At 33.4% G+C, this 21829-nt stretch overlaps 2 protein-coding genes and 1 long non-coding RNA gene across 3 annotated transcripts; 2 read left to right on the top strand and 1 right to left on the bottom strand.

Moving 5' to 3' along the window:
* The first annotated feature begins 1880 nt into the window (after window positions 1–1880).
* Window positions 1881–10051, top strand: LOC25485524 (serine/threonine-protein phosphatase 2A 65 kDa regulatory subunit A beta isoform). The gene is made up of 13 exons (XM_013614758.3): window positions 1881–2138; window positions 2543–2958; window positions 3383–3629; window positions 3772–3884; window positions 6413–6492; window positions 6686–6827; window positions 6942–7022; window positions 7830–7934; window positions 8122–8304; window positions 8380–8472; window positions 9268–9407; window positions 9515–9581; window positions 9674–10051. The coding sequence occupies exons 2-13, from the start codon at window positions 2566–2568 to the stop codon at window positions 9791–9793; spliced, it is 1764 nt and encodes a 587-aa protein (XP_013470212.1). The 5' UTR covers window positions 1881–2138; window positions 2543–2565; the 3' UTR covers window positions 9794–10051.
* A 1157-nt stretch (window positions 10052–11208) lies between these two features.
* LOC112418971 (uncharacterized) lies at window positions 11209–12076 on the top strand. Its single transcript, XR_003008945.2, has 2 exons — window positions 11209–11314; window positions 11823–12076. It is a non-coding gene; the product is annotated as an uncharacterized lncRNA (long non-coding RNA).
* A 2450-nt stretch (window positions 12077–14526) lies between these two features.
* On the bottom strand, window positions 14527–16040 carry LOC25485525 (probable carboxylesterase 17). Its single transcript, XM_013614759.3, has one exon. It carries the CDS (start codon window positions 15790–15792, stop codon window positions 14731–14733), a length of 1062 nt encoding a protein of 353 aa, XP_013470213.1. The 5' UTR covers window positions 15793–16040; the 3' UTR covers window positions 14527–14730.
* Between the last annotated feature and the right edge of the window lie 5789 nt (window positions 16041–21829).

Below are 21829 nucleotides of genomic sequence, written 5' to 3' on the forward strand. Positions count from 1 at the left end.
AATCCTAATAGTGTTTCCCAATGTGAATCAACCCTCAAACCCTAGTGTTTGTTCCAAAGAGACAAACTCTATATAAATCATAGTTTTGTTGTTGTCTTTTTAAACCTTTGTTTCAGCTCCCTCTATCTCAAGGTTTACACTGATACAATGTCTATATTTATAGTAAAAGAATCCTCAATAAAACTGGAACAAATCTAGGCCCGTAAATATGTTTCTGTTTTAATTTCTGCTGTCAAAATCGGCCACCGAATGCTCCAAATCGGCCACCGATTTTTGCCGAACCTGAAGCTCAAATAAAACAGGTCAAAATCGGCCACCGTGCCCTGAAAATCAGCGGCCGATTTTCAGCTTCCAGAATTCCAATTTCTTCAATTTTGAGGCACTTTCACAACAAAACCCTTTTAGACAAAAACTAAAAGAAGACATTCCCTAGACAACTAAGGTTCTAAAACTTTTGGTTTTGAAATACCCTTTTTGGAACGGGTGATGATGCCCTTTGAATCCGCATGATTAACTTGTGTTATACTCCCTCTGTTTTAAAATGAGTGTCGCTTTAGCCAAAAAAATTTGTTTCAAAATGAATGTCACTTTCAGTTTCCAATGCAATAATAACTTTTTCTTTTCAATTGTACCCTCCAATTAATACTTTGCACACTACTTCCAAAGTATTACTTTTAAAATTAACCAATAGTTAATAAGGATAATTTGGTAAAATAACCATTCTCTTTCTTTTAATCATTGCATTTCTTAATATGTGTGTAAAGACCTAAAACAACACTCATTTTGAAACAGAGGAAGTATGTTTTTTTCTTCTTCTGTTTTTTGGAGACCAAGACAGTGTTAGGAGAGTGTTAGAATTTTTACTAGCACTGGACTTCCCCTTTTTTTGCCTCTAAGCTTTTCAGTTAGTCTAAGGGAGGATAGCAATCTCTGCATTATGAGTTAGGTGCTTGGAGACATCAAATTCTGCTTCCTGGAGGCTATCAGAGGCTGAATCTTCTACATCATCATCATCCCCCTATAATTTCTTCGGAATTTAGACACTTTTAAGGCTAGCTTCAAAATGTATGTTAGTGGTCTGCTTCTCAACAACTGTGCTAACAGAGTGCTTGTCATTTGTTAAAGAAGTGTAAGCAGTAGTGATAGGTTGTGGCATGAGATGCTGCCCACTTATGTTATTCTTGTCTGATATCCCAGGATTCAAGGCCATCTTTGGAGCTATGATCAAGCTAGCATCCAAAGAGTGAGTAACACATGCACTCACACTTCTAGCCACACAGGTAGCTAAGTCAGGGGAGTCAAGACTATCATTCACAACCTCAACCAAGGCCTCCCCATCTCTTACATTTTTCAGATCATTCAATAAGTCAAAAGTTAACCCATTTAAGTTGGTCTGGTGATATTGATTTATGATCTGTGAGCGTGCTCTTTCTCGAGGTCTTATATTCGATTTTCCTCCAATGATTAATTTAGCTTTTTCAAAAAAATAAGTCAAAAGAGTTTGTCAACTTACTTGATAGTTGTCAAGTAAGTAATGTTTTTTATTTTTTTTTTGTGGTGGGTTTGAACCCTGAACCTTGTATATTTTATGCATTGTCTATACCAACTGAACTAAGTTCTCGAGGACCAAGTAAGTAATGTTTATTGTACCTGTACTTCCAAACTTTATGATATTTTGAAAACATTTTATTTCCCAACACTTGTCATTACATATTAATAAAAACATGATTAAAATAAATTATTTGAATAGTGTACATAATTAAACTGTGATACTATTGTTCAAAAAATTAAACTGTGATAATTTTAATCTTGGTATATTTTAGGAACGGATTTATTATAGAATTTGAAAAGCAATTAATCGAAAAAGAGAGGAAACAAAGTTGTGTACACACGTGCGAAAGCCAACGGTGAAAGTAAAGCATTGAAGAAAGAAGCGAGTTTCATTTCTAATATTGTCTTCTTCTTCTTCTTCTTCTTTTTCTTCTTTCTTTCTTCTTCTTTGGTATGTGTTAGGGTTTTCACTATCACATCCATTGCGTAAACGCTTCGTTGAATCCCTTATTCAAGATCTCAATTCCTCCATAGCTACGTTCTCTCTACCAAGCTAAATCGCAACAATTCAACAACACTTTCGCGAGGTACTACTTTATTCTTCTTCTTTCTGTCTCAATTTCACACTCTACCTTTTCAATTAATCTTCAACTAAACTTTTTCAATTTCTTGTTAGTTTTTCAAATGCTTTCGATGTGTCATGCGCGTGCGTGCGTCTTTCAGCTTCGAACTTCTACTTTCTCGTTCGTTGTTAAACTCTTGCATTAATCAATTGATTACTTAATTAATTCAACCACACAGAAAATTACTTGAGTTAAGTAATGCCTAATTACGCCGCCAATCAAATTATTAATCAATTCAAATGAACAAGTTAATGTGTCGATTTAGTCATGTTTACTGTTTATTGTACTTCTAACTTTACTTTTGGTTGGAACTTAGGGTTATATTTGAGATTCTATTGATCATGTGATTGATTTATTCATTCTTTCAGAACTATTGGGAGAACAAAACAAAATGTCTATGGCTGACGAACCACTGTATCCGATAGCTGTGCTTATAGACGAGCTCAAAAACGATGATATCCAACTGCGGTTGAACTCAATTCGCAGGCTATCCACCATTGCACGTGCTCTTGGAGAGGAGCGAACCCGTAAGGAATTAATTCCATTTTTAACTGAGAATAATGACGATGATGATGAGGTACTTCTTGCAATGGCGGAAGAGTTGGGAGTTTTCATTCCTTATGTTGGTGGAGTCGAACATGCTAGTGTGTTGCTCCCACCTTTGGAGGCTTTTTGCAGTGTTGAGGAAACCTGTGTGAGGGATAAAGCTGTTGAGTCACTTTGTCGAATTGGATCTCAAATGAGGGAGAGTGATTTAGTTGAATATTTTATCCCATTAGTGAAGGTCTGTTAATATTTTTTTCATCGCTTTCAATGCTTTTATTTATTGCTTTACATGGGAGATATCATGAATGCTACCTAAATTGTTTCCTTTTCACTCATAGTTTTGTTGTCCAGTGTGTGGTTTTGATTATCACATTAATTTACTTACCCTGGAATTAGACAAGTTTCTATTATGATAACAGTTCTGATACTTTTGAAAAATGGAGTTTGATTAATGGATCTGGGCGTATTTTAATGAGGCTTGATAACTACCTTTTTTGACTTTACAATTTACCTACAGTACCTAACATTGTTTTGTTGCTAAGTGATCATACGTGTCTTAGTGTTTGTTTCTCATTTAAGATGTGTTGTATGTAGGCTCGTAGTTCCCATTTGTTATATTACTAGAATAGTCTGTTCAATTAATGCCAAGACTTCTGTTTCAGAGATTGGCAGCAGGTGAATGGTTTACTGCCCGAGTCTCTGCATGTGGTCTATTCCATATTGCTTACCCTAGTGCACCAGAAGCATCAAAGACGGAGTTGAGATCAATATACAGTCAGTTATGTCAGGATGACATGCCTATGGTTAGAAGATCTGCTGCGACAAATCTTGGGAAATTCGCTGCAACTGTTGAGTATACTCATTTGAAGGCTGACATCATGTCAATTTTTGACGATCTTACTCAAGATGGTACTTAAATAAACATTTTATGTTCTTGTAGATGGATGCTTATGTGTTTGTCCATTGTCTAAACTGTTTGATATTATCTTTATGTCTGAACGCGCTTTACTTTTTTAACATGTAATTGTATTTTTTTTTTTACTTGGGGCAGATCAAGATTCTGTCAGATTATTGGCTGTGGAGGGCTGTGCTGCTCTTGGAAAACTGTTGGAGCCACAAGATTGTGTGGCACATATACTCCCAGTTATAGTTAATTTCTCCCAGGTACATATAGGAGTTGATTAAACTGTTGTTCATCTATAATTAATTTTCATCATTGTGCCCCTATTAGCAGTCAAAGTATGTAGCTAACCTAGAGATCTTCCCATTCTAATATGTGTTTATTACTTGCAACTTTTCAGATATCCACTTCAAACTAATTTTATCCCAAACCATCAATTTATAACCTTAGCTAGTTTTTTTCTTCTTCAAGAATTCCGTTGAATGCTATATATCCATTATCTACTAAAATGGCATCTAGTGAATTTCACATATCTTTTTACCTGAAAGATGTAGCAGGAAGATGTTACGCTATTGGGTAATTCTTATCTATTCTGAACTAGAAGTAGAAAATTGCACTATGTTTACAGATAGGAATGCCAGTAACTTAGAAATGTTGATTATGTTCAAGTTAATTTGAACATTTTCTCATTGGAAAGCCAACCCAAAGCACAATTCGGCTTTGGACACAGATTTAAAACGCAAATAAATAACTGTGATAGTTGTTGAGAAATAAGTACATTTGATTAAATTTCCCTTTTATAAAAAATATCACCTTAAATTTTCAGCAACCTTTCTCTCACTTCTTTAATATTACTATGTATCTTTATCGATTAAAGCTCTTTTCTCTATCTATTGCTTTTCATTTACCTTCTCTTCCTTCATTAATTTACCAATATGCATAATTATACATCTTGGACAGCATATCAGCATGGAACGACCAATCCCGGAATCACTATAAGCGGGCAGTGGATAGTAGGGTGATTTCTGTACCAAAAACTATAATATTAGATAAATAATTTAAGCTACACGTATATCGATGCTAAAATAAAAAAAATATTATAGGCACAAATAATTTAAACTAAACACGTAGATGTATAGATGCTAAAAAATATAATTGTAGGCATTTATAATTGATAATTAAGCATTTAGAAGTCAGAATAAACTAAACACGTAGATGTATAGATGCTAAAAAATATAATTGTAGGCATTTATAATTGATAATTAAGCATTTAGAAGTCAGAAAATAAGAAGACAAGCAAGTTAAACAGAAACTTAAACATGTGTGGATAAAAAGATCTGGAGAGGATACCAGATAATCCCAGGTTTTGGAAGAATGCTCGCCTAGAGGTTTGTATTGCCGATATTGTATCTTCCGAGGAAGGAGTATTTGAACCCAAGAGATGTATTCTTATGAAAAATAAAGAGAAACTACAAAAACATACCAAAAAAAAATGACTTGGGAAACTAAGAAAATTGGGGAAGGGTGGTTTTTTGTCCATGCATGCGCACCATTGGGGCCGGGGTTTTCCAAGATATTAACTGCAATCAATGAAAACTGTGACATGATGAAGACCATGTTGGCTGTAGGACACCATAATGTTACTATAGCGTGTGATTGACTATCATGCCAGTGTGCAAATCAGTAAAAAATTCCTTGAACTGTTTAATTATGCAACTAGTTTTACTTTTAATCAAATTGAAAATCTTGTTTCATTGTTTTTTATATTGACTTTTTTATGAATTCCCTCCAAAAACAATCATATAAAACAAGGTTTGTTACAGAGAAAACAAATACTATTGACATTTATCTTATCATGCTTCACTTTGGACTCAGATAAAGATTCATCATAGATTATCTATATAGATCTATACAAACTTCAACATTTGCGAGTTTTTTCTTTCTTGTAGTTATGCAAAACGCACCGGTTAAAATCAAATTTATAATGGATGTCATACGTGAAGTATTTTTCTCATTAGTAAATGTTTGGGGGTGGGAGTAGGAGGGGGAGAATATGAAAGGATATTTAGGTTGATTACACTTCAATTAGTCAACCCTTTAGTTTGGTATTTATCCTAAAAAAACACGTGAATGAATTTTATTGCTGTACATGAGTTGTAACAGAAGAAAGAAAATATCCATGTCAATCAATTGTGATATTGTACAGCAAAGCATAGTTTTTTAATTCAATCTTGGTACTATAAATTTCAGTGATTGGAGTAGGGATATAGCAACTATAACCATATAGATATAATAATGAAAATAAATCAGTTAACTTAAAGGAGACAGGCAAAGTTTTATCAATTGATGTATTTTGGGGAAATAAATCAATTTAATATCTAGTTGCTAAGAATTATACCTTCTTCGTTCATCAAAGTGATAGATACATTGACACAAGTTCATTTTCTAAAACTACAATATTGTAAACTAGAGGTGATAATAAATTTGCTTAATTGTGTTATAATTATATTCTGCTATAAATGAACTGTCTGTTTTTCAAATGTATTTTAAGCATCCAAATAAGGAAAAGTGAACTCATTATTTAGTCCCCTCACCTAAAAAGATCCTTTTTCTTTCCATCATTTTAGTTCCTAACTCCCAAACATGCACTTGGTTCTTTGGTCAGCATGCATTTACATATCTGTACAATGTTATATGCACCTTACTAAATATTTTTAGCTAATTATTTATTTGGTGTGATTCCTTTTTTTTTTTTTTTGATGAATGACATGATTCATTTTATCCTGGGCAGGATAAGTCTTGGCGTGTGCGTTACATGGTTGCAAATCAATTGTATGAGCTCTGTGAAGCTGTAGGCCCCGAACCTACCAGGTATTATTTTTTCGCTGAATATTTCAATTACTGTATATCTTTCCATCATAGTTCTATGTGATGTAAATTGTGAGCTGAGTTCACTAGTTGAGATCTTGATTTTCTTGCATATAATACGGCCCAACCCTAAGGCCCGGTGAATATATCTTTCTTGAGATTTTAACATGTTGTAACACTTCTTGTTTTTGTGAAGAGCTGAATTGGTCCCTGCGTATGTTCGATTGCTTCGAGATAATGAGGCTGAGGTACGCATAGCAGCTGCTGGGAAAGTGACCAAGTTTTGTCGGATTTTAAGTCCAGATCTTGCGATTCAGCATATTCTTCCTTGTGTAAAGGTGTGCATCGTTGAGAAAGAAATTTGGATGCATGTTTAATATTACCATATATATGAAGGCTCTCTTTTGTTTTGGTTGTGTAATTTAGCATTCTAAATTGAACAAATTTTGCAGGAATTGTCATCAGACTCTTCACAGCATGTCCGTTCTGCTCTGGCTTCAGTAATAATGGGAATGGCTCCAGTGTTAGGAAAGGTATAAATGTCAGATAGACGTTTCTGCAGTATATTTGCTCTAGACAGTGTTTGCAGTATCCATATCAGGAAGGTGCAATCTGTTGTTGGGGGTCCTTAATAAAAAAATCATATTGCCTTTCACTATGTAACTCAGTAACTTGTAAACTGAGCTGAGTTTTGAACATCATTTAGTGTTTTGGTTGTCTTCATATATTTCACAGTTTTCATAAATGCCATCTGCTTGTGTTGTGTAGACCATTGAAACTCTATACAACTAGCTACTGAAATATGTCTTTCGCAAGTCAGAAGGGCACATGTCATGCTGCGGTCTCGATTGACCTGTACAGTATTTAATCAGATTCACCTTTAAAGTCCTAACTTTCCACCGTCTTCCCAGCCTGCTACAAGGGAAATATCTTAATGTTAAATCTTGGTTTAAAGCAGTGTTTAGGCCTTCTAAATTAGCAAGGTCATAAACTAGGTGAATGTTAGTAATGTTGATATCCTGTGTCATTTCTAAAGGTTACTTTGTTTCTTAGCAATCTGTGTATATTTTTGGTTGACTGCTTAGTGTAGTTACTTTATGGTATCTTCTGCTTCTGGCTTTTGCTGGCATGAAAATTTATATTGAATTTACTGGATTTTGATAGTTCAGATCTGTAACTACTCTTGTGCCACTAGTTTTCCGTGGATTTTCAGTAAATTATTGTATTTCCTCTTTTGTGCGATAATGGGTTGTTCTCAAAAGCATTTTTTTTTTCTGATCATGGTAGTAGTAGCATTTAGTGCAAATGTGATTCTTAGTTCTACCTTATCTTCAATGCAGGAAGCAACAATAGAGCAGCTTCTTCCTATTTTCCTATCCCTTCTGAAGGATGAATTTCCTGATGTGCGCCTAAACATCATCAGCAAGCTTGATCAAGTGAATCAGGTTGTTCTAGTTTTCTGTAGTTGTTTTAATTTTCAGAATGCTTTCAAACTCTTGAAAACCTTTTCCTTTCCTCTGATTAATTTAACACGCAGAACCTGTTTATTGATGTCCTTAAATCTGCATGCCACACATATATACTCTGCAAAGCAAATATTTCAAAGTCTTATTGGTCAAACCATTCTTACAGGTTATTGGAATCGATCTGTTATCTCAATCTTTATTACCAGCCATTGTTGAGCTTGCGGAGGATAGGCATTGGAGAGTTCGGCTTGCAATTATAGAGTATATACCCTTATTAGCAAGTCAATTAGGGGTTGGATTTTTTGACGACAAATTGGGTGCTCTTTGCATGCAGTGGTTACAGGATAAGGTTTGTGCTCTTCACTTTCTTGCTAGTAAGGTAGATTTTGGGAACTGCATATTTTATATTTACTATTTTGTGTAGGTTCATTCAATTCGTGAAGCAGCTGCTAACAACTTGAAACGTCTAGCTGAAGAGTTTGGTCCAGAGTGGGCTATGCAGCACATCATTCCTCAGGTTCATCTCTTAGCTTAATTTATTATTTACACATGGTACTCTATCTTGTATCTCAATATTATTTTGTCTATGTGTGTGTATGCTTCTATCTTCCGTCGGAAGGGCACTTATAATCTGTTCTTCTGTATCGTCGTTGTTTTTTTTAGAAACATTTCTTTGCTTACACCATATAATTTAGAGAACAATAAACCGTATTTTAAATGATTTAATGAACCTGCTGGTTTTCAACTGAAATGGTGAAAGAAAGTTGTTGCTCATGAGCAATCATGGGAAGTGGAGTAGGGGACTAGTGAAAATCGTCCACTTTTTTCTACCGTCTTTATTGAGATCAAAGGAGCCTGCACTGCTCTTGGTTTGTTTTCAGTTTAAGCACAGCAGCTCCTATGCCAAAATATTGAAATAATAGAATTATCTGCTTTCGTGGTACTGCTGCTTGAATAAAGTTGAAGTCATGTATGAAAAGGTCTCCTGTCATGAATATAACAAATTGAATTTTGGACTGCAGCTAAATTAGGAAATACAGGTTTTATGTTTTTCTGTTCAGCCTTGGACCAAAATATGGTTTATGATAGAACATTATGGTGTAATTTGATCCATGTAGCCAACCCCACTTAGTGAGATAAGGCTTCGTTGTTGTTGTATGTTCAGTCATGCCCCCCTTGGCTCTGGCCTCTCTTTGGCCCTTCAAAGAGTCACTGTATTATTATCCTTGAAATATGCGCTTGTATCTGCTATTACTTGTTTTGTTGTCCTAAATGCAACTTCACATGTATCATTTTGAACTGTATGGAACAGGTTTTGGAGATGATTACTAATCCACACTATTTGTATCGGATGACCATTCTTCGTGCTATCTCCCTGCTAGCCCCTGTAATGGGCTCTGAAGTCACTTGTTCAAAATTGTTGCCTGCTGTTGTTGCAGCATCAAAAGACAGGTATTTTGTTTTAATTTTTGAAAATTTGCCCTATGCCATAGCACCATAGGGAAAGGATTAATATAATTGTCCAAGCTTCTAACTCATGGATGTTTGATCACATGTAGAGTGCCCAACATAAAGTTCAATGTGGCAAAGGTGTTAGAGTCCATCTTCCCCATCGTCGACCAATCTGTAAGTATCTTGATTTCTTGTGTTTTTTATCGACGTATCCTTTTTTCTTTCTATGCCACCAATCTTATCCCGTGAACACCATTGCCATTCAGGTGGTAGAAAAGACGATCCGACCATGTCTGGTTGAGCTCGGTGAGGACCCTGATGTTGACGTGCGATTTTTTTCCAACCAAGCCTTGCAGGCAATTGATCATGTCATGATGTCTAGCTAGACCATAATGTAAATGTGTCCGTGTCACATTTAGATCGATGACCTCGGCAAGGATGCTAATTTTTCAACTATTATAAACAATGCTGTTAGTTATGTTTAATGCTGTCCAGTTATAGCTAAATGGTTTTTTGCGAGTAACTAGTCATTGACAGATGATGTGATTTAGTTCTGGTTTTGTACCATTTTTACCATGTTTTCTATAATTCTTTTCTTGATTGTATTTTGCATAGGTTCTTTATTATTGTGATCATTTTTGTTCCTTGTCCTTCTTGTTCTAGGAATGCATTGCATTTGCTTTTTTCAAATATTATCAAGTTTGATTGCTTTCAGCTAAAATTACTGTTGGAATAAAACAAATTAATTCAATTTTAAGTTTGTTTTTACCTAGAAAATTTTGAATCAAATTTACTAAAATTTCATTCAAATATATTTAAGCGTCAAGCCCTCTCTGAGTTTAATGGATTGTCATTGCTTCAGTTTGTGCAATTTCGAAACAGCTTATTTGTCTTGTTATTATTACAATTCCAAGGTAATCACGAAAAATGTAAAAGAAAATTAATTAATTTTTAGAGATGACATGGTGGTAACGTCTGATCATTGGATTTATTTTGATCTATGATTCAAAGTCATTTTGTCATCAACGTACAACAAAAGAGTATAATGAAATCATACATTATTCTTGGGGATTAGTGGAGGCATGTTCCCTAGGAATTTAAGAATTGCGACTAATTTACCCATCAATCAATTAAAATCAGCCACATAAGTAAATTGGGAACTAAAATGAAAGTTAATTTGTGAGTATCACTTACGTATTTACTCATTTAACTAATTTTAAATGATTGATGGATAAATTTCTTACAATTTTTCATTTCATTCTAGACCTCACCTTTTTATATTAAGATGTGTTATTTAAACATTTATCTATACAGACAATCAAAATTTTAAAAAGAAAATAAGGTATTGAGTGAAGTTTTTTGTCTTGTATGAACCAACTTGTGTTGGCAATTCCATTATACATATCCCACGTGAATTTATTGACGATCGTATCAACCATGATTTGTACTTCTTCCAACCTTATGACAATGACAAAAGGGAGAAATATGTTATGATAGCATAGTTGCATAGACAGTAAATATAAACATGTATATATTCATCTTTTTCACTCGAGTTGGGGAAAAAATAAGTCATGTGGCTACTTGATCTTCAACGTGAAGTACAGGAGATAGGGGTCTCAACTTCCACCAGTTTGTTCCAAAAATAATTGAAATTGAAATAAAAATAGTTTCAAATGTGGGGGTTGAGGTTCAGTCATCATTCTTACAGGACTGGTTGCTGTTTTTCATTGTTCCACCAACCCCCAATGCACCTATTTTCACTCTTCACTCTTCACCTTATAAATAGCAACCCAAGCTAGATATGTCATTGCATTCGTTCTCTTCTCCTTCCTAGTTAATTTCATTTAATTTAATAAACTATAAAGCAAGAAAATGACCACATATCATCATTTCCTTTTGCTACCCAGGTATTTCAGTACACCACCTTTTTAATATATTCAAGCTGGAATGATTTTAACATATTGAATATGTATTGTTTTCGACATATTCTGAATTAATAATATATATTTTATTTTTAGTAAAATAAAGGGCTTTGTTCATTTTTTTGTTATTCTTCAACCTCAACCTTTAATACTTCATTTGTGTTCGTTGTTTCAAAATTTCATTCTCAACTACTTTAATTCAGACAAACAAAATTGGTTAGGTTATAATACTTATGTGTTATCTTCTTGTTAATAACTTTAATTCCCATTCTTGTTGATTTTGAGTATCATATAACAACAATGATAATGATGATAGCAATAAATAATATTAACAATAATAATATAAAGAAATATGATCTATTCTGATGCATTCATACAAATGAGAAGATTTATTCTTATTTGGATTCATGTAAAATTTATCATGTGTACCAAACCTTAAATTTGGATCTTGAAGGACATATTTGATTTATCATGTATATATTTAATTGTGTAGGAACAACGAGCGAAAGTTATTATGAGTTGGCCTGGAACACTCATTTGAGCAAGAAAAAATAAGCAACTTAAGCAGATTAAAGGTTGAGGTTGTAAACTGTTTACAAACCTCAACCTCGAACTTTCAGCTAGATCAAGGGTTTAAGCTGAAGCCTTCAAGATGTGCTGCTTCAATGGTTTAGTGTGACACTGACCACGTGATCCACATAAAACTACAATTATTTATTTATAGTAAACATAAGATAGATTACATGACCAAATAGTGTCATTTGAACAATTTATTTGATTTTTATACAAAAGTGTATATGAAGGATATTGATGGATTATTTTATTTCAAAAAATCTAGCAACTCATACACAGTACCAGCCCCGTACTTTTGGGAGTGCAAACAATTTAATTGAGCTGGACCTCCAAAAGTAACAGGCCTCAAGAAAAAGAAATTAGAGTTTTACTTTTCCCGCCTAATGTCTTTCCTCGCGCGCCCTATTTTTTTCCACTTCTACCCCTGATCCGGATTTCATTTTCCGAATTGTATTGTTAGAATTTTGCAGATGTTTCCGGATTTTAAAATCCGAAATAATGTTTTACGAGGACTTTTGCAATTTTAAGCTTTAAAATTCGTAAAATAAAATGCAAATAAAATAAAAAAAACAGAAATAAAAAAACACAAACATAAAAACAACTCATTTTATTAATATATGAACAATACATTACAATAATTTTCAAGTTTTTTAAGCTTATTACATAAGATCATAAATCTATTTCTAATCTCCTAAGATTCTAACCACTACTATGTGATAGGACATAGCAGTAGTTTCCCTATTGGAGGGCAACCGGAAGAGGAGGGAAGAGGAGGGCGGGAAGAAGAGAACAATGCCCCTGAGGGAGGTGGGGGGTGCTCAAACTTACGCCCAGACAAGCCAAGCTAAGAACCACACTGACCCACATGACCTTAGATGAACCGCACTTTGTTGCAGCGCGGTTACATCCTCATTGACCGTTCATACAAACCCTGAAAGTTTTCAACGAGGCCCTTATCTATGAAAAGCTAACGATGAAAAACCATGGTTGTAGAAGGAAGAAGAGGAGGAGAGGGTGGGAGAGGATGGTGTGAGAAATGGTGGGGTTTGGAAGGCTATGTATAGGGAGGGGTGGGTCAAAAACGGTTGGGAGGTCATAAATGCAGTCCAAAAACGTGGTAAAACGCGTTTTTTTGACTTGACCACCGACAAAAATGTGTGGTGCAGACCACCGGCCATGACCGATGCATTCCGGAATATAAAATCTAGAATGCACATATGATTTTCGGAATATATTTTCCGGATTAATGCGATAATGGTGAACGAGGGAAAAGTTGGCACTTCTTGTAGGGCTAAGGACGTTCCGGAATGTAAAATCCGGAATGCTTCAACATTGGATTCTTTTGAAAGAGAGTCATTAATGTGGGTTTGAACGGTTACAACCACTAACACGTTTTCATTGACTGTATTAATGACCTAGGACTTGTTTTAGGCTATAAATAGGCTTCCATCTTCAACAAATACCTTCATTCTTCACTTCACCTCTTTTCTTCCATTTTCTTCAAATATTTTTAGTTTTTTAGGGGTGTCAGTGGTATAACGGTCAACAGAAACCCTTGACATCAAAGAAAGACACAAAAAATCACATAACATCTGGTCCGGATTTCGTTTTTCGGAAACACTAACAATCGGATCCGAATTATATAATCCAGACTAGGGGTATTTTTGGAAATTTTGCAGGGCGCGTGAGAAGGCAATATGGTGGAAAAAGTAAAACTCAAGAAATTATTGTCCAATATACACCACCACTCAAAAAAAATGAAAAAACATGTTTTATATTTCTATTTCTAAGTAAAAAAACATGTTTCATGTTTCTATTTCTAAGTAAAAAAACACGTCCTTAAAAAAAATAATTGCTAATTTTGATTATGGTGGTTAATAATCATTAATCATTATACGATATTATTTTCAATTTAAATAGAAGATTATTCTTTTTAAAAAAATTATGTTTTTTTATTAGGGACATATTTTTACTATAAAAGTCGAGCCTTCAATTTCATAGGAACGATCCTAATACACACTAAGTGCAACAAAACAAAAAAATGTAGGTTCGAACCGACTGTCCAACATATAAATCTCTCTTTACCATGCATATGGATTGTACATAATTTATTTACTTTACACATACTAACAAAGAAGTTCTCAATTTAAACTCAATCGACAGCTAATATGAGCGGAAGTCCAATCATCTAAGCTAATGTCCATTGGCAGTTTTATTTACTACTCGGTTATTTTATGATCATATATATTGTAAGTTGTAACGTATGATCATATATTTACTACTCTACGATTTTCACTTTGTGTTTGATTGTCATGTGTTGATTCGATCATACTTTGATTTCCCAAAAATATTTTAAAATATTTGATTTATATACATTGTTAGATTAAAACTATTTTAAAACATATGCATTATAAAGAAGAAAGTTAATCCACGTAACTTCAGTTTAGACCATATCTCAAATCAATTTGTGACTTTGGTTTTTGTAATAGTACTCGTTCACTAGGTTTAAACTTGATCACTAATGATTTATTACTTTCTCATCGCCTTAGCAAGGTTTTTCTTTTGTGGAATTCAAATATTATATTTTGGAAATAAGTGCACAGATTCATGGAATGGAATCCTACTAAATGTAAAAAAAACAAAATCAATAGCTATAATGTTATGAACACAATTTTCTTCGATATTTACATTGACCAAGAGTCCAATATGCACACCCAGACATTTAAACATTTGTTTCATGAGCTTAGCTCAGTTGGTAACGATAATGCATAATATATGCAAGGTTCAGATTTGAACACCAGACACCACCAAAAAAAGATATTTAAACATTAATCAAGATCAAATAAAAACTGAGAATCAAAACCCATGAATGATTTGACACAATCCATCATTTGAACAACTCTTATCTTAGAGACCTGAGATTTACTTAGAATCTGGAAAGCATGGCCAACACCTTTAAAAACTTCACATTCAACCCTTGTACCTGTTCTTCCCAAAGCATCACAAAACTCCATGTTCCTATCCTTCAATATATCCATCTCAGATATACACACCAACATAGGCATCATCAGTAGCTTCAATTCCTCCATTTTCACCAATGGATTACACCATGGATGATCGCGATCTTCGCCATATGGTAATGCCAATCGCCAATAAGTATCTGAAGCTGCTAAATTCAAAGCAGAACCAGATAATTGTTCCATGCATTTCTCTGATAATGTTCTTTCTTTTCCACCAAAAAATGGTTGTACCAAAATAAGACCCTTTAAATTTAAAGGCCTTAAAAATGCACCTTCACATGAACCTACCCTTTTGGCAACATTATAAGCTATGTTACCACCTGCACTATCACCTCCTAAGAAGACATTAGAAAAGTTGCATTTTTTAGTCCACCATTCAAATTCACTACTCTCATTTTGATATAAAAATTGTTTTTTCAACCACATTAGTGCATTTAAACCATCATCATAAGGTGCTGGAAGAGGATTTTCTGGTGCTAACCTATAGTTAACTGACATAATCAAGCAACCAACTTTTAAAGATAGCATAGCAAGAAATTCATGGTAGCAACTCCAAGCTGCAGAACCAACACAGAAACCACCACCATGAAAATACACTAACAAAGGTAGTTTTTTTTGTGGAGAATTTGGAACATAGAAACGTGCCCAAATGTTTGTAACACTGTCAATGATAATGTCCCTTGAAGTCACATTTATTTTTGGACATAGATCAGAAGTGACACATGGAACAATGTTGGGTCGTTCTATATATCCATCTTTATGTACTTTAATTAGCCCTTTAATTTCCTCAACAACACAAGAACCTTGGTGTTGTTGATGGTTTTTACCATGTTGTGGGATAAGGTTTAGGTTTGAGGTAAGAGCAGTCATAGGTTTTGGTGATTGAAGCAAGAAACAAAGGAATGAATGAAATTTATTTGGGGGTGATTGGGTTTGTACTTTGTAGGCATTACATTTATTGTTTGCTTTTATATACACAAAACAAGGAGTGGGGGCAAAAGTGATCAATGAATCTTTACCTACCAAAGTAGAATGTTGTAAATGTATCAACGTGAATTCACATGTGATGGTGGGTCATTATAATTCTCAAATGTGCCTCCAATTTATTGAGAGTTCACATTCATCTAAGTGGAAAATGTATTGTAAATTAATCACAAATTTTTCTTGTAGGATACAAACTCACATTGAGTATCATAGACACCTTTTTATATATCATTCAGTATATTCTTATATTTAGAGTGAGATTAATGGTTGATTTTTGAATTTCAACAATCTATCTATAACTTGTGCGTGAGTGAAATCATCACACTCAACTCTTATTCTCGTGTTAAATTGAACAAGACTCTACAATATCATTTGTTGGGTTACAAATCCTTCAACAACAAAAAAAAAAAAAATATTGTTGGGTTACAAGCAGAGCCTAAAACGGTAGAGAAGTGTCTTCATATTATTATACTACAAACAACCATACAAGCGGCTTAAACATTATATTTTGATTTAAAACCTTGAAATATTGAATATAAAATCATCTCTTTTATATATCTTTTGTTTAACTCATTCTTATAATCTTATTCAATGTGAAATTAATCATTCCTACATCCCACTTTTAGGTGTGTCGCTGTTAAGTTACTCAAATAGAAACAAAATGAACATGATGAATGTGTGCATTGGATTAGCCACGTTACTACATGTCATTCGCCAACTGCTTATGTTTGACCTTAATTATCTTTTTTACTTTTGGCTTTTTTAAGGTACTTGAGTCTTGACTCTTGAGGTATGTTTATGCAACTATGCTTGAGATTTTCATTGATATGCTTGAAAAAAAATCATAAACCATGTTTTTTCTCTCTTTTATTAAATTTTTTTTAGTGTAATTGGGACGCATATTTATCTATTATGTATCAATGATTAATTACACATTAATAAAAGGCAAGCAAGCCACAAACTACGCCGTTAGATCTTTTTGAATAGGAAAAACAATCGTGGTAAACACAAAAATCATTTCTAAATAAAATGTTTTTTTAAAGGAAAAGAGGAAAAGCCTTAAAAGCATTGTAGCATTACATTGTTGACATTTTGAGAAACAATTGAGGTCAGTGGAGTGCAAACACTACGGGCTAACATTAGGCTGTCTCCCATTAGCATCGTTTCAGGAACAGAGTATTATAAGACAACATTAACAAAACATTCTTTGGAAGTGATATGTAGTTTGTGGCCATGGATGTGGCATGTCACTTTGTTGCGTTTTGAGGCCCTCATAGGTCAGAATACATCTAAATATAGAAGCTTTCTCTGGTCTTAGTTGCTTTTTGATGTCCATCGAACTTGCTCCTCTCACTAAACATTTGGGACTTCAAAATAAAGAATGAGAGCTTGGTGGTCAAAGTTTATTGCTTGTCGTTTTCATGAGAAATTGTCAACGGTGTTTTATTTTTGAGTTACATTCATGCATCTTTTAAACTACATTTCTAACTACCCACATCCCCGGAGCCAGAAAAAGAATATTCGAGTGGGGCACGTAAATTTTGACTCCAAAAGCAAGTGTTTTGACTTACTTCAAATTATAACATTTAATTTCAATATTGATTAATGACTTAGATTAATTGATATGATAGACTTTAATTTTATTTTATATTGGATGACGCAATCATCATCATAAAATAATAAAACAATTAATATCTTTTAATTGATTGATTTTTTTTTTATTCATCTCCCTTTGCCTTTTCTTTTCTCATGCTAAAAGAAAAATGGAAAAGGTTTAACAAAAAAATATAAAAACTCTTTCATAGCAAAATGTTTATCAGCAAACTCAGATTATCTATTGATCGGCTGAAATGTTTTACTACCAAAATAGTATTAACAGTGTAAAAAAAAATTGAGTTTTTTTTTGACAAGAAGAAAAAAAAATTGAGTTAAAATGTTTTAAAGAATTGTATATTTGGGATTTTTTTTTCGTGAAATGAAACTCTTTAAATTTTTTACTCCCTTAGTTTCTTTAAAATGTTAAATTACTACCTTGCCACGATAGGGTTTTTATGTTTTGCTGTTAATGTTAACCCTTTTTCATTTCTTTTAGCTTGAGAAAAAAAAAAGCAAAGGGAGAAGAATAAAAAAAATCAATCAAGACATTAATTGTTGGTTATGAGTGTTGACTCTAATAGATAAAGAAATTAAAACCTACCATATCAATTAATCTAAGATATTAATCAATATTGGAATTAAATGTCATGATTTAGAGTAAGTTAAAACACTTACTCTTTGAGTCAAAATATCCCTCCTCTTTATATACTCCCTCTAGTCACATTTATAAGCAAAAAACTACTTATTTGGTATATAATATAGACTAAATACATAAGGTATAAAACTACTTTTTAGATTCATTGAATACCATACGTATTTGGCATATAATATAGACCAAATACATAAAGTATTCAATGAACCCAAAAAGTAGTGTTTTGCTTATAAAAATGACCGAAGGAAGTATATTTATATAGATGCACGTTATGTTTTATTAAATGACAGAAATATGTATTGTGATGGAGAAATTATGGCCTACAAGATAATTTTATTTAAAAGTCAATGTTATTTTAATAATTTCTCCAATAAACAAATTTAAAAATGTTGGGCCGGATGGGTCGTGGCCTACCCAAACCCTAATGGGGTTTTGCTGCTGAGTACTCACATCATATAAAATACTCCCTCCATCCCGGATTAACTGAGTCAAAAGTTCATTTCACACGTATTAAGAAAAATGTATAAATGAAAGTGAGAGAAAAATAGTTTTAAGTGCACTTGTTAAGTATTGGTGCATTCTCCATTATCATAAATGTAAAGTGAAATATATTGAATTGGGAATGATGAAAGTAATATTAATTAGAATTATAAAAGGAAAAAAGTAAGGTGACATTTACCATGGGGAAGGTGAATCCTTTTCCACCATGGAAAAGATTGTTTGAACCATTAGATCAAATGAAGACTATATTCTTATCATATTCTCTCCACACTATATTATTTTTACATTATTACACCACCCTTGTCTCTCCTCCATGTCCCCACTCACCCACCAGCAACATCAACTTCACCACTAACGCCGCCCTCCCAAACCTCAAATATGTGTCCTTCTTGTTGAATCCTTAAAATTTTGTTGAATAAAACTCCTCAAGGGAGCTCTAAAGTTGACCGTAACATTTTGTTTCATTTTTTATGAGATCTAAAGTTGTTTATTTGATCTTGCTACAACCCAATTAGAAAATTCTAAGGCCAAAAACAACAATTACAACTTACAATCTCAAACTAAACTAAAGAGGAACAATCAATAGGGGGAAAAAACGAAAATCAAAGGGTGTCCCGTAAGACATATTTAACAACAGAATCATGACTAAATTAAAATTTCTTATTATTAGTCCCCCAAATATAGCAAAAAAAGAGAGATATCATTACTGAAAATGGAGACAGGAAATTGGTTTTGTGGGTTTGAGATCGGTGCTATGTAATCTTGTTAATTGGTTCGTGGGTTTGAGATTTGAGAGAGAAAGGGGGAAATTAATTAAAAGTTATAATGAAATGATGAATTAGAAAACGAGGTATACTTTGTCTCCGACGAGATTCCGGCAAGATTGAGTTAGTTGCACATGGTTGAAGAAAGATAGAAGAAGAGTAAGGATAGTGGTGGAAGATGGTGTGAGAAAATATAGTGTTAAGAGATTATTATAATATTATGTTCCTTACTTAATCTAATTGTCCAAAAAAACTTGAAAATTGCTGTTGACACATGTGTTTAAGCTGAAACACACCAGTAAATAACCAAAATGCCCCCTCAGCAGTTAATTGCCGTAGAAATTAATCGGCGGTAGTTAACTGCCGAAATCCAATTTAATCCATCGGCACTTAAGTACCATGGAAATTGAAAGTGTAATTTTCTTCAATACTTCTAACGTAGAACACTTCCCAATTATCCAGAATCCAACTAGCAGTAAATTTGAGTAATTTTCTTCAATCGAAGGCATAGATATTGTCAACAATTATGTTTAGCAATGAATGTTATCCCAATTAGAGTAATTTTCTTCAATTTTTCCAATTAGAGTAATTTTCTTCAATACACTAGTGAATTTTCTTCATGGAAAATTCAATTAAAGGCATAGAAATCATCGCTAAACATAAAAAAAAAAAAGTCAACCTAAGAATCATCATAACCTCCAAAACTCAAGTTAGGAATCATCATAACCTCCAAAACTCTTCAAATAATAATTTATTTATTTTTTTTAGAAAAAGAATAATAACCCAGTTGGAGGAAGGGGCGAAGGATGATGAATCTTGAAAAAAGAAATGATGTTGAGATGATTTTGTTGAAAGAATGAACCTTTGATTTGAATTTGAAAGAAAGGAAAAAATAGAGAAGAGTGTTACGCATGTTTTTGTTCAGAAAAAGTACCATTGTCAGCATAATATTGTTTTCCTCGGGTTTTTCTCGGCAGTTAACTGCAGTCGGTTTTCTTTTTCCTCGACACTTAACTACCGAGGGGTATTTTCATCTTTTACTCGTGTTTCTCAGCCAAACCACATGTGTCAACAACAATTTTCAAAAAACTTTCCCATGGTGGGAAAGGATTCACATTTCCCATGGTAAATGCCACCAAAAAGTAATGGCTAAAATGCACTTTTGACCCCCTATGTTTACCTTCGTAGCAATTTTGGCCCCTATTAAAAAAAATCACTTTCCAGCCCCCTAATTTCACCCCCTTTTGCAACTCAGTGACCCCCTCTGATTTTGACTGGGTCAAAGCCCAGGTAGCCATTAGATGGACGCCACGTGGAATTTAATGAATTAAAAATAAAATAAAAAACAAAAAAGAATAAAAAAAGGAATTGGCACGTGAGGCAAAATTGCTACGGAGGTAAACATAGGGGGGCCAAAAGTGCATTTTAGCCAAAAGTAATTGATAATGTATTGAAATGAAAAATGACTAAATTATTTTGGGATTTTTTTTTTTTTTTTTTTTTGCAAATGGCTATGTTATTATGGGACGGAGGGAGTACGACTTAGATGTGTTTGGTGTTTGAAATAAAGAGAGAGCAAAAACAATGTGGAAGTAGGATTTTGTATTTGAGAAACTTGTATGTTCTATATGGTAGTAACTAGTAAGTCCTTATCTTAATGCAAGTGATATTTCAAAGGCTTAATGGTTTTTTATCCTTTATTTTTCGATAGTCGCAAAAATAGTCTGTGTTTAAAACAAATTTGAATATGTTGATCTCTCGAGTATCACATTTGTTGTAATTTTGGACTAGATCCGAAGTTTTTTCCCCAAAACATGGTGACTTTCAGCCTCAAACATGCTAACTTACTGTCCCACTTTTGATGCCGAAAAGAAAAGACGAATTTTGAGGTCAATATCGCCACTTTTGTGACAAAAATAACTATTTGTATGGGGTAAAAATCTGAGTTAGACCATAATTACAACAAATATAAGACATGAAGAATAAAAAAATTCAAATTTGAAAAGAATGATCAAACGCACACGTCTATTTCAAATTATAACATATTTATATTTTTCTTTTCTAAATAGACCTCTTATTAATAATATTAATGTCCTTAAAAATAGAAGGTTAGAATTAGACATGTTTATATACAACTGACATGCAGCAAAACTCACTTTCATAGTGACTTTCATTAGAATTATGCTCTTCTCCCAACCCATTTTGCTTATTCTCAACCAAACTTTCGAAAATGCTCTTGCGTGTATTAATTCACACAGGTGTTAAATCCTGCATGACTTAACTCATGCAGGTGTTATATCCTGCGTGTATTAAGTCACGTTGAAAAACCCCAATATTTTCATCAATCATTTCTTCTCCATAGCATCGATGAATTAAAACAACAACCCTAATATAATCTCAACTCCTTTCA

The sequence above is a fragment of the Medicago truncatula genome, chromosome 1 (genome assembly GCF_003473485.1).
Source record: "Medicago truncatula cultivar Jemalong A17 chromosome 1, MtrunA17r5.0-ANR, whole genome shotgun sequence".
In the NCBI taxonomy this organism is placed as follows: Eukaryota; Viridiplantae; Streptophyta; class Magnoliopsida; order Fabales; family Fabaceae; genus Medicago; species Medicago truncatula.